The sequence below is a fragment of the Lithobates pipiens genome, unplaced genomic scaffold (genome assembly GCF_037356315.1).
Source record: "Lithobates pipiens isolate NorthernLeopardFrog02 unplaced genomic scaffold, aLitPip1_a1.2 Scaffold_8, whole genome shotgun sequence".
Taxonomy (NCBI): Eukaryota; Metazoa; Chordata; class Amphibia; order Anura; family Ranidae; genus Lithobates; species Lithobates pipiens.
The window spans coordinates 367,493,767-367,505,141 of record NW_027507903.1 but is presented as its reverse complement, the minus strand read 5'-3'; the positions used below and the strand labels follow the sequence as shown (position 1 = coordinate 367,505,141).

At 42.0% G+C, this 11,375-nt stretch overlaps 1 protein-coding gene across 3 annotated transcripts in view; it reads right to left on the bottom strand.

The window, feature by feature from the left end:
- Positions 1–449: 449 nt before the first annotated feature.
- Positions 450–11,375, bottom strand: part of SPDL1 (spindle apparatus coiled-coil protein 1) — a 154,796-nt gene continuing 143,870 nt past the window's right edge. For 2 of the 3 annotated variants that reach the window (XM_077473514.1, XM_077473516.1), the window contains exon 12: positions 451–1,225. In XM_077473514.1, coding sequence (XP_077329640.1) covers positions 1,078–1,225 — 148 coding nt within the window. In that variant the 3' untranslated portion in view covers positions 451–1,077. Of the gene's footprint in view, positions 1,226–11,375 lie in introns of all 3 variants that reach the window. The other variant, XM_077473515.1, reaches the window with a different exon arrangement.

The following is an 11,375-nucleotide window of genomic DNA, read 5'->3' as shown; positions in this document are numbered from 1 at the left end:
AAAGCCACCTATCGATGTAGGGTGAGGGTGGGATTAGCAATGAATCCTTACAAACAATAATGACAAACCTGATTTCCAACGTGATTATCTGAATTTTAGGTTGCCAATTTTAAAGATATGAAAGACCCGAATGACAGCTTTTATGAGAAGAAAGTTTTGGAATTTAATCCTTCATTCACTATATTCCTTCCTGCATCCAGTTTGAATGTAGGATTTAGTGCAGTTCCGATTTTATTGTAATTTGTTTCTGGATTCGAAGGGACATTTTTACCACCAGGTGCTGAAGAGTAGCACTGCAAAATTTACACAGAATACTGTTAAGTCACATGGTAAACTAAAATAAATTAGAAGCGCATCCTCTAAATTGTATTTTATTCATCTGTTATCTAAATTGTATTTTATTTATAAAGAACAAAACTTTTTTTTAATCAAAGATAAACTAATCCTTTACAAATGATACCAAACTTATACTTAAATACATGAAATTACTAAAAGTTCGAACAAAGTAATGTACAACAAATAAGGGAAAAATTAGATGAAGTTCACACAGAAATTTTTATACAAGTTGACACAAAACATTATCAGGATAAGAAACATTTTTTGATTAGAGGACAGAATATACATTTTTGTATTCAAAATGACCAAATGTGACATTTGTGATGTTGGAACATTTTCATAAAATGTAAAATTAATTTACATAGCTGGAAAGGAGAAACACAAATAACAGTTTGCAGGCACGCTTTCTATTCATATAGGGTATATCTCTTTTTGAATACAATTTCTTAAACAAAAAACACTGTCTGGCTGTGTTCCATACAAATTGCAGTTTGTCTGAATCTGATAAATATGAACTTTTTTTTTTAAACTTTAAAAATGCCAATATTCTTTCATGGGATTACTAAACAGCTAGTTGTCTGCTGAAAAAATATGCAGTTTAAGCCTCGTAATAAAAAATATTTAGTTAGCATTTCATTTTAAAGTGACTAAAACTTGGGTGGTCATTTTCCTACAGAAACAATTGGTAATTCATGTTTACGGACACACAAGTTATACAATAACTGTACACACAATATCATATTATTGCTGAGGACACTGTGTAGCTGTACCAGGTTTTGAAGACACATGTAGAATAGGATGCGCTGTATGTCTGGATTTTCTCTCACACTTTCTGAAGTCTTTCTCCTCAGCCTTTGTTGGTTCAAACCTTGATTCTTCAGAAGCTGACCTACAGGTAAACAGTCATGCTAATTTCAAAGTGGTTGTCGAATAAAATGTGAATTTTAGGATAGCATTTTTTTTTCTAGAGAGCATAAAGTAACTACTGTTTAAGCTTTTCTTAAGGGGTTAAAAAAAACCTTTTTTCTTGTTTTTTTTAGCTATAGAGAAGGGTTTTGTATGTACACATTGTAAATTCTATTTGTGCCCACCTTATTTCATGTCCCTATACAGCAGGGATATGCAATTAGCAGACCTCCAGCTGTTGCAAAACTACAAAGTCCTATCGTGCCTCTGGGTGTCATGCTTGTGGCTGTCAGTCTTGCTATGCCTCATGGGACTTGTAGTTCTGCAACAGCTGGAGTTCTGCTAATTGCATATCCCTGCTATACAGGTTCTCTTCTCTTCCCAGACAAAAGGTGATGGTAAATAGCTCACATGGGGAGATAAGTCCAAGAAGGGGCATGCATCTGGTCTATTGCTATTATTTACATATGACAGGTTTGTGGCTCTGTTGGAGCATATACTGAGACACCTGGGGGTGTACGAGAGGAGAGCAGCACACAGGAGTAGCTAAACCCACCCCTCCCTTCTGCTGCCCATTCACAGAAGCCTTTGCATTTTGTGAATGAGTTCACATAATGCAAAGGCTACTGTGATTGCCAAAAAAAAAACAGTGACTACTGTTAAAGATGCAGAGATCAGAAGGTCTAGTGTCATACTCTATGAACTACAGAAAAAGCTGTCTTCTGGGTGTGCAATAAACCAGTCAGATGTAAATAATAGAGAGAGGCTCAGGAGAGGTCTTGCACCTTGTTGGACTTGATGCATAGTGTGCCTTCAATTTTTACAAAAGGAGCTGAATTCCTGGAGTTCAGCTTGAAGGCTTGGTTCACACCTATGCAAATTGGATGCAGCTTACAGCGCATCCAATTCACAGAACATTTTAAAACCTATTCATTTGAATGACTCTGGTTCACATATGTGCGTTGCATTTGGACTCCACATTATCCCAAAAACATGTGCATTTTCTTGGCATTGCGGTGCGAATTGCAGGCACATAATCTTCTATGGGAACGCATCTGATCTGCAGATACTTTCTGCTCTGAACACAAGTTCTCTCCCTCATCCTCACTACATCCCCCCCCCCCCAGGTCAGCTACAATTGAGAGGAACCGCTGAACAGCTGCTTTTTCTCTTCGCAGAGAAGCCAGAGCTGGAATTCACACTGGACTAGTGTGAACCCAGCCCAAATCTTCCTTCCTACACTAAGAAAATTTGTTTTTGTGTTTTTTTTTTTTTTTTTTTTTTTTTTTTTTTTAACCTGCCCCTGTCCCCTTTGGGGGATTTCTCTTGTCAGATAGAAAAGTAGTAAGAAATAATCTTGAGTTTTGGAAACAGATAGCAATAAACATCTGACAAAAGTTCCAACCCTTCTGCATTCATCCAAAAAAAAAAAAAAATGGCAGTAGCTGGGCTTTAAGCTTATAGTTCAGGATATGGAGATCCATGCTGTACCTTTTCACTATCAATAGCAGGAGGATGAAGGCACATTACCAGTGTAGTGTGTAAGTCACAGGTTGGTCTTAAAAGTAAAAATGTCTTTAGAAAAATACAGAGACGATTATTGATGATCCTTCTGAAAATGCTAGTTTCCTGATGATTGTATGGCTACAGGAATCTCTCCCATTGATTTATAATGTATAACCAGATCTTGGAAGTCAGAAAAAGGTGTATGAGGAGTTAAAAGTGTAAACAAACATATGTATATTTAAAAAAGAAAAATCATTCACACTTGTTTTGAGCCAGTGACAAAAGCAATAAGGCAAAGCTTAACAGCCAGGCAACTTAACCTTTCCAAAATAATGAGTCAGTAATAGCAGCTTCCCTGTTTCTTGTATGATACTTTTTCTTTAAAAGCAACAAAAAAAAAATGGGGTAACCCGAGCACAAATAAGCCAATATTATGCTTTATAATTTCATAAGCAAATACAAAGTAATGTAACCTGCACCAGTAGCTGCTCATGTAATAAAGGCTTTATTAGAATACTTCACAGCATAGCAAGGTCTTGTCTTCTCGGGCTATTGATACTTTAAGTACACTAATTATTAGTAATGCCCATGAGGTCCAATTATTCATAAATATTTATAAAACAAGAAGCTGGGACTTCCTTATAAGCCTGTCTTGAAAACAGTAACAGCTTAACAGAATTTTGGAGAATTTTCTAATTGTTCCTATCAAAGTGATAGTAGCATAGACCAGCATTTGCCCTATAGAGGGCCAGGATACAGAATCTAAGATGCCCCATGCGTTCACCAGTGGACCTGCAAAGGTTGATAAGCTTTGCTGCTAATTGCTTCCAGGTTGCAGCCCTCAGATAAAACCTGTGCTGGTTATCAACTGATAGCAAGATCTATAGATAGATTTTTAGCGAAACAAGCAAAAAAATATAATCTGGATAGGTGGAAAACTGAGATCGTTAACAAATATCAAACCTAAAAAGAGAGGTCACTGGAACAGGAGCCTGGGAAAATAATCTTGCAGAAGTCTCAGGCAATGCCCAGTTGCATTGAGAAAGTTTAAATAGCTTTCCTGAACCCGCCAGAAGAGGAAATGCTCAGGTGCATTTCTCAATATGAACCAGCAGAGAGAGGGAATGCCTAAACATGTGAACAAAGAAAGCTTTGGTTCAAGTTTCCCGGAATGGGGACATGCCTTGCACAGTGGAAAATAAAGAATAAGAAAGCATGGGACCAAGGTGAAAACAATACTTATTTTTCAGAGACGCAGTTGCAGTGGGTACAGCTTTGGATACATGTTCTGAAGACAGAGAACAGTGACAGTTCCACAGCCCTTGCTGTAGACCTGAAATCTTCTTTCCACATAGCAACACTGAGAAAAGCTGTTTTTATCCATAAGCTGCCATAGACATATAAAAACACCCAAACCATATACGGGCGTGCATCGCGGCGAACGGTGTTGCCGTGTGTCAGTCTGACCCCCCCGCAACTACAATCTCGGTAAAGAGTCTCATACTTGGTAAATACTCATACATATGATTTACATATTAATTATTACTTTAATAGAATCCCTACTGGATGACCAGTCTACCAATAATGATGGAATATGGCCATTTACAACCATCCTGTGGTCCTCACATTGTAATTGATCATGTGCTGAAATGGCCCCCTCAGTTCCCATGGTGGACACCCTATGGGGTTTGCCTTGGCTGTCGGCACCTGGCACAAACAATGGGAGCTGTTTCCGTGAGTAAATACACAATTAATTTCTGTGATTGCTCATCCCTGGGCTGATAACCTTAATAACTACTGAAATATAGTGACACTGATTACACGTGTTCCCTATAGACAGTTGGATTGCGCCTGCTCCTGAAGCAATGTTTTCACAAAACGCTGTGGAATTTTATTAAGTAACTAACATTATGTTGCAACATAGTTACAAATACTGACAGACTATCTAATAAAGATCATTTATGTGCATGATCTTGTTTATGTATTCATACCAAGATTGTGTTTTCTGCACCGATCAACGGATTATACGCTTCCCCTGCAAAGGTAAGGCTATATTGATGGGCACTGATAAAGTTGTTAATATTTGTTTTTGTAAAATAATTCTGCATAAAACCTTTTAAGTAATTTCAAGAGATCATTTATGAGGGCATGTTTAGGGGCAGGGTAGGGGTTGGGTGGGGGAAAGTGGTGGCGGGTAACCCTTAAACCTGGCTATTAGCTCAGGACTTTAAATTTTGAGCCCTGAACTAGGGCATTAATAGCCACATTGTTAAAGCAAGATGCAGGTCGGAATGCTCATGCAGGACACAGCCAAATGGGATTGGGTCACAAAACATCTGCAACAAGAGACAAGTATTTCCTGACCAGTTGAGAGCCAACAGAAGGGATGAAATCTCCTCCAATTTGATCCTCCATAGAAGGCCCAGTAAAATCTTGACCAGTGTTTGAGCCAGAAATTTTTTGAAAACGTAGAGATGATCACTATCCAGAGAGGCACGATTTGACTGCCTGAACCAGGCGATTAGGCATAATAAGGTGAAGGGAAGAGCGTTAGACCACAAGGTCATGACACAGGACTTTGACCTTTAGACTTGAAGCCTGGGGGCAAGCAGAAACTGCTCCTAGTGTAGACCCAGCAGATGAAAATAAAAAAAGAACTCCAGTTTCTTGTCCAGCTGGTGTTTGAGAACACAAAAACAGCAATAGGAATAACTGGTGCCTTATTAAGGAGACATACAGGCAAGGTCCACCTGGTCAAAATGTTTATAATCTCTAAAAAGTATGGGATTCTAAATAAAACTAAGCTTAAGATGCAAGTGCAGGGGCATGGCCACTATACTTTGCATGTTCAACCCTTAAGCCCTTGTACACACGGTCGGACATTCTGACAACCAAATCCGTTGGATTTTGTCCGAAACTGTTGCATACACATGGTCGGAAAAAGTTGTCAGAAAATCAGATTGTACATAACGTGATGATGTTATTTCGTTACGACGGGACTACGTTCAGGCTAGTAGCCAATAGCTTTGGTCTAGGAATTTGATCTGAGCATGCGTGGCACTTTGTCCGTTGGAGTAGGCTACACATGATCGGAGTATGTCCGATCGGAGCATATTGTCGGAAAATTTTATAGACAAGTTGGAAAACTTGGTCCAACGGATATTCCGACGGAAACAGTCCGACCACACACAGTCGGATTATCCGATAAAACGGTCCGATAGGACACATTCTGTCGGAATCTCCAACCGTGTGTACAAGGGCTTAGAGGTAGCAGATAAACATTGAGGATTAATGGTCTGTGTCCGAATACAAAATATATTCCTCTGGCTATTTCCCTTTGCTAAGCAATAACGAGTCCCCATGTATATCAAATGCAGCGACTCGGGTTCCCAGGGGTGAAGGTGATACAAGAATCTGTAAATCAGATTCAGATTCATCTGACAATTCAGAGGAAGAAAGGTGTGTCACCTTACCTTGGGCAGAAAATGCTCCAGCATTGGGGTAACTGGAGAACCACTCCAGTTATCCAAAGTATATACACTTTGGATAACTGGAGTGGTTCTATCCAAAGCCATATCTCAAGGAGCCAGCAAAGGATCTTTAAACAATGTAAAAAGGGGATGGTCATAGTAAGCATTCAAACACTACAAGGAATGCAATAAGTAAGAACGCGATCAGGGCGGGCAAAAAAATATTACGAGACACATAGCGTAGGAGAGTAAAACAAAATCCACAGATTTTTTTTTAGATACATTAACAGTAAAAATACAAGATCAGAGTATATTGCCCACATACAAGACGAGGAAGGGAGGATGGGTATGGACACAGACGGCAACGGTACTAAATGCCGCCTTCTCAGTGTTTATGCAGGAAAGGGAGGGGTATACAGACCACAGAAGCACTGTTGGTGACATCACAGGACGTACCCTTGTGGCCACCTGAGGCCGGCGTGAAGGAAAGACAAGATAAACTTAATACAAATAAATCACCGGAACCAGATGAGTTACACCCGAGAGTCCTCAGAGAACTCAGTCAAGTTATAGCCAGACCACTGTTCCTAACCTTTGTGGACAGCATACTGACAGGAATTGTACCAGCTGATTGGAGGAAAGCCAATGTGGTACCAATATTCAAAAAAGGAAAGAAACAAATCACTGGGAACTACAGGCCAGTCAGCCTAACATCAATCATTGGTAAATTATTAGAGGGGATGATAAGGAACTATATCCAAAAAAATATCTTAAAGTAGTCATCAGTATGGGTTTACGAAAGGTCGTTCTTGCCAGACCAATCTGTTAACATTCTACGAGGAAGTCAGTTGCCATCAAAACAGGGGAAGGCCTGTGGCTTTAGCCTACCTGGATTTTGCAAAGGCATTCGATACAGTCCCCTATAAGCGCTTAGTCTACAAGCTGAGGTCTGCAGGCGTGGACCACAAGATTTGTTCTTGGGTTAAAAATTGGTTACAGGGGCGTGTCCAAAGGGTGGTTATACGTAATGTGTACTCCGACTGTTCTGGCGTGGTAAGTGGGGTGCTCCAGGGTTCTGTCTTGGGACCAATTCTATTCAATTTATTCATAAATGATATAGAGGACGGGATAAATAGCTCAATCTCAGTTTTTGCGGACGACACAAAATTAAGCAGGGCAATAACTTCACATCAAGACATAGATATTTTACAGCAAGACCTGAACAAATTAATAAAGTAGGCAACTACATGACAAATGAGGTTTAACCTCTAGAGATCCACGCTATAGCCAAATGGCGGTGTAGCCTGCTTTGCCGGGACTACGTATATTGACGTCGTCCTGTGCACGAGCGGCCTGCGTGCCCCCTGAGGGGCGTGCGCTCTGTGATCGGCGAGTCTATGAGACTCGCCTGATCACGGGTCCGAGCAAGGGGTCGATCCCGACCCCTTACCACGTGATCAGCTGTCAGCCAATGACAGCTGATCATGTGACAAAACAGAGCCGGTAATCGGACATTTTTCCTCCTCGCGCTGACAGCGCGAGAAAAAAAAAGCCGATCACGGCCAGCGTATCAGTGCCCACCTGCCCCCTGACAGTGCCACCTATAGAATAAAAAAGTGCCCCCCATCAGTGCCCACAGTGCCACCTATCAGTGCCCACAATCTGCCGCAAAAACAGTGCTGCACCTCAGTGCCACATATCTGTGCCCATCAGTGTCATCTACCAGTGCTCAGCAGTGCCGCCTATCAGTGCCCATCAGTCCCATCTATCAGTGGTACCCATCAGTGCCCATCTTTGCCACCTAATCTGTGCCTATTAGTGCCAACTTAACTGTGCCTATCAGTGCCCACCAGCGCCGCCTCATCAGCACATTTCAATGAAGGAGAAAAATGACCTGTTTGCAAAATGTTATAACTATTAAACATGTCTTTTTATTTTTTATTAATTTTGTATCTTTTTTTGTTTGTTTAGCTAAAAATAAAACTCCCAGCTGGAATTAAATACCACCAAAAGAGCTCTATTTGTGGGAAAAAAATGATAAAAATTTCATTTGGGTACAGTGCTGTAGGACCGCGCAATTGTCATTCAAAGTGCATCAGCGCTGAAAGCTGAAAATTGGTCTGGGCAGGAGGGGGGTTTAAGTGCCCAGTAAGCAAGTGGTTAATGTGGAGAAATGTAAAGTAATGCACTTGAGGGCAAAAAACATAAATGCAAACTACTCACTGGGGGAAGAACCGATGGGGGGAATCAAGGATGGAGAAAGATCTGGGGGTCCTAATAGATGACAGATTGAGAAATAGCATGCAATGTCAAGCTGCAGCTACTAAAGCCGGCAGAATATTAGCATGCATAAAAAAAAAGGTATATACTCCAGAGATAGATCAATAATCCTACCACTTTATAAAACATTGATTAGACCACATCTGGAGTATTCTGTCCAGTTCAGGTCACCAGTCCTCAGAAGGTAATGTGCTGGAACTGGAGAGAGTCCAAAGAAGGGCAACAAAACTTATAAGGAGATTGAAGGACCTAAATTATGAGTAAAGACTGTGAACACTAAATTTATTCTCACTGGAGAAAAGATGCTTAAGAGGAGATATAATAGCGATTTACAAATACCTCAATGGCGATCCCAGCATAGGAAAAAACAATTTGGTGGTTTAACCTTAAACTGCGCAAGGAAGTTTTCACTGTCAGGGCAATACGGATGTGGAACTCTCTTCCACAATTGGTGGAGACTCAGATGTGCATCTTAAGGAACATGACATACAGGGGATATGGGAAATAATTAAAGACATTGACCCCTACACAGTTTGAACTGGATGGACTATTGTCTTTATTCGACCTTGCCTACTATGATCTGAACCAGGCACTGAAGTGGTAGCACAGTTTGAAAATCCAATATACATCTCATTGCTTTAGATTTCTTCTAAAGGATACAGGATTTATAATTGAACATTTTAATTCAGATTCAGTGTTGTGTGAAGTGATAACATGTGAAGGATAGTTGAAAGCGATTATGAATGCAATTTGCTCTGAATGAGTACTATTTTGCTCTTTGTTTGGACTACAAACCACAGTCCACTTTAAGAGGTCTTCCTCGGGAAGCAGAGAAAATAGGGCCATGGGAATTGTTAGAGAATGAAATTCACACACATATGGACTGAACTGGATGAACCTGTGTCTTTGTATAACCTTATAAACTATGTAACACAAATATCGCATATTAGATTTGGCATGTGCAACAGTATTTATTCTAAATTAGCAAAAGTGTGACCATTCCTAAAATGGATAGGTTTTGGAATTGTGTAAACAATGCTGAAGAAGTGTTTTAGCAGGCCGCATGACAGTAAGTAGTATGGGCAGGACAAAATTAAAGTGTATGACAGCGGGGGGTTTTGCCAAGAGCGACATGTGAGAGGACATATCTCACAGCGCTCCAGCACAGAATCCTCCATAGATCCTTCTCCTGGAGGGTTAAAAAGCCGGATTTTGGCTCTAAACACAGCGGGAAACATCCCAGATGGCACCGGTACCTTCCCTGGACCCACAGACAGGGATGATGACCCGAAAACATATGGAGACCGGAGGCCTGCCGGAAATCCAAGATGGCACCGTCCCGTCGCTCCCCAAGACAGCCCATGGAGCTGACAAAGTGAGTAAACCTCCTAAAACCCCCAAATATGCCGGGAAAGACCCCCCTAAGGACATGAGATACTACACTTAGAAACTGGTGGGGCAATCCGTACAGAGTGGGGAGGAAGACATGGATGCCACCCCAGCCATACTGCATGCTGCATTAGCAGGGGAGCAGAAGTCACAGGCCCAAGATGAACTCAGGGACTCTGGCACTCCTGACACTGACATGGAGGAAGGGGGGGGGAGGAGCCCTCACAGCCCACACTGGCAGATATTCTGAGAGCAGTACACAATTGCACAGCTTCTGTGCACTCACTACAGGAGGCATGAAGGCGGAACTGGGTTTCATTCGCCATGATATCCAGAAGATAAGGGAGCATACCACTGTAGCAGAGGGTCATATAACCGACAGAGGATAAGCTAGCCCCATTAATGAGAGACTCAAACAATACAACTAGACTGGCCAGGGCTAATGAGATCAAATCTGACGATCTCAAAAATCGCATGAGACGAAACAATGTGTGCATTGTGGGGTTACCGGAGAAAACAGAGGGCAGAGACCCCACAGAATTTGTAGAAAAATGGCTGCTGGACATTTTCAGGAAGAAAGCCTTTACCCCACTCTACTTGAGAGAGCCCAGAGTGCCATCTAGACCTCTTCCACCAGGCCATCCACCCCGCACACTACTAGCTAAGCTTCTCAATTATAAAGATAAGGAAATCATACTCCGTACTGCACGGGAAAAGCGCAACATCACGTTTAATGGGGCACACATCTCCTTCTACCCTGACTACTCCGCAGAAGTGCATAGACGCAGAGCGAGATTCGCAGATGTCAAGAGACGACTACAGCAGTTGCAAGCACCATACGCCATGCTGTTCCTGGCACGACTTCGCATTACGGCGAGGGGTCAAGCACACTTTTTTGAATCAGCCACAGATGCTTCTGCATGGATAGATGCCAATGAACACTCCATCCGCCAGACCAGAAGAGCCGTTGCGGAGGGTGGCTGAATGCCAAGAATGGGGCCTACCCAGAACGGTGAGCATCTCGATCTTTATTTTGTTTTACGATGGTCCCTGCACAAGCAACCGACGGCCCAGAAGGGAGCCTTAACGCTCTTCTCCTTTGAGTGATGAGAGCAATATGAATTGACCGACTATCGCAAGTTTATTTGGAAAGCACCAGCCGCCCCCCCCATGCGGGACGCAGGCTATGCCAAACGTGGTAACCCAGAGTTTGTTGTTTGCCACCCAATTTTTTTGCAAACCACGGGCAGGTGCCAGTTCCCCCAGTCACATTTGTGATGAGAATCCCAAAGCCCGTTGGCTAACCTACAAGTTTAAATTTGAAAAATTCTGTAAATATGATTCCAGTTCAAGCTGCCTCAACACCACTCACCGCACCACTACCAAAACGCTGCACAGGCCCGCAGGAGAATACCCAGCTGCTCTGTTGGGGCCTGAACAAGGACTGGCACCACCTAGGGAACTAGAGGTGCTGCCCTCCTCATATTG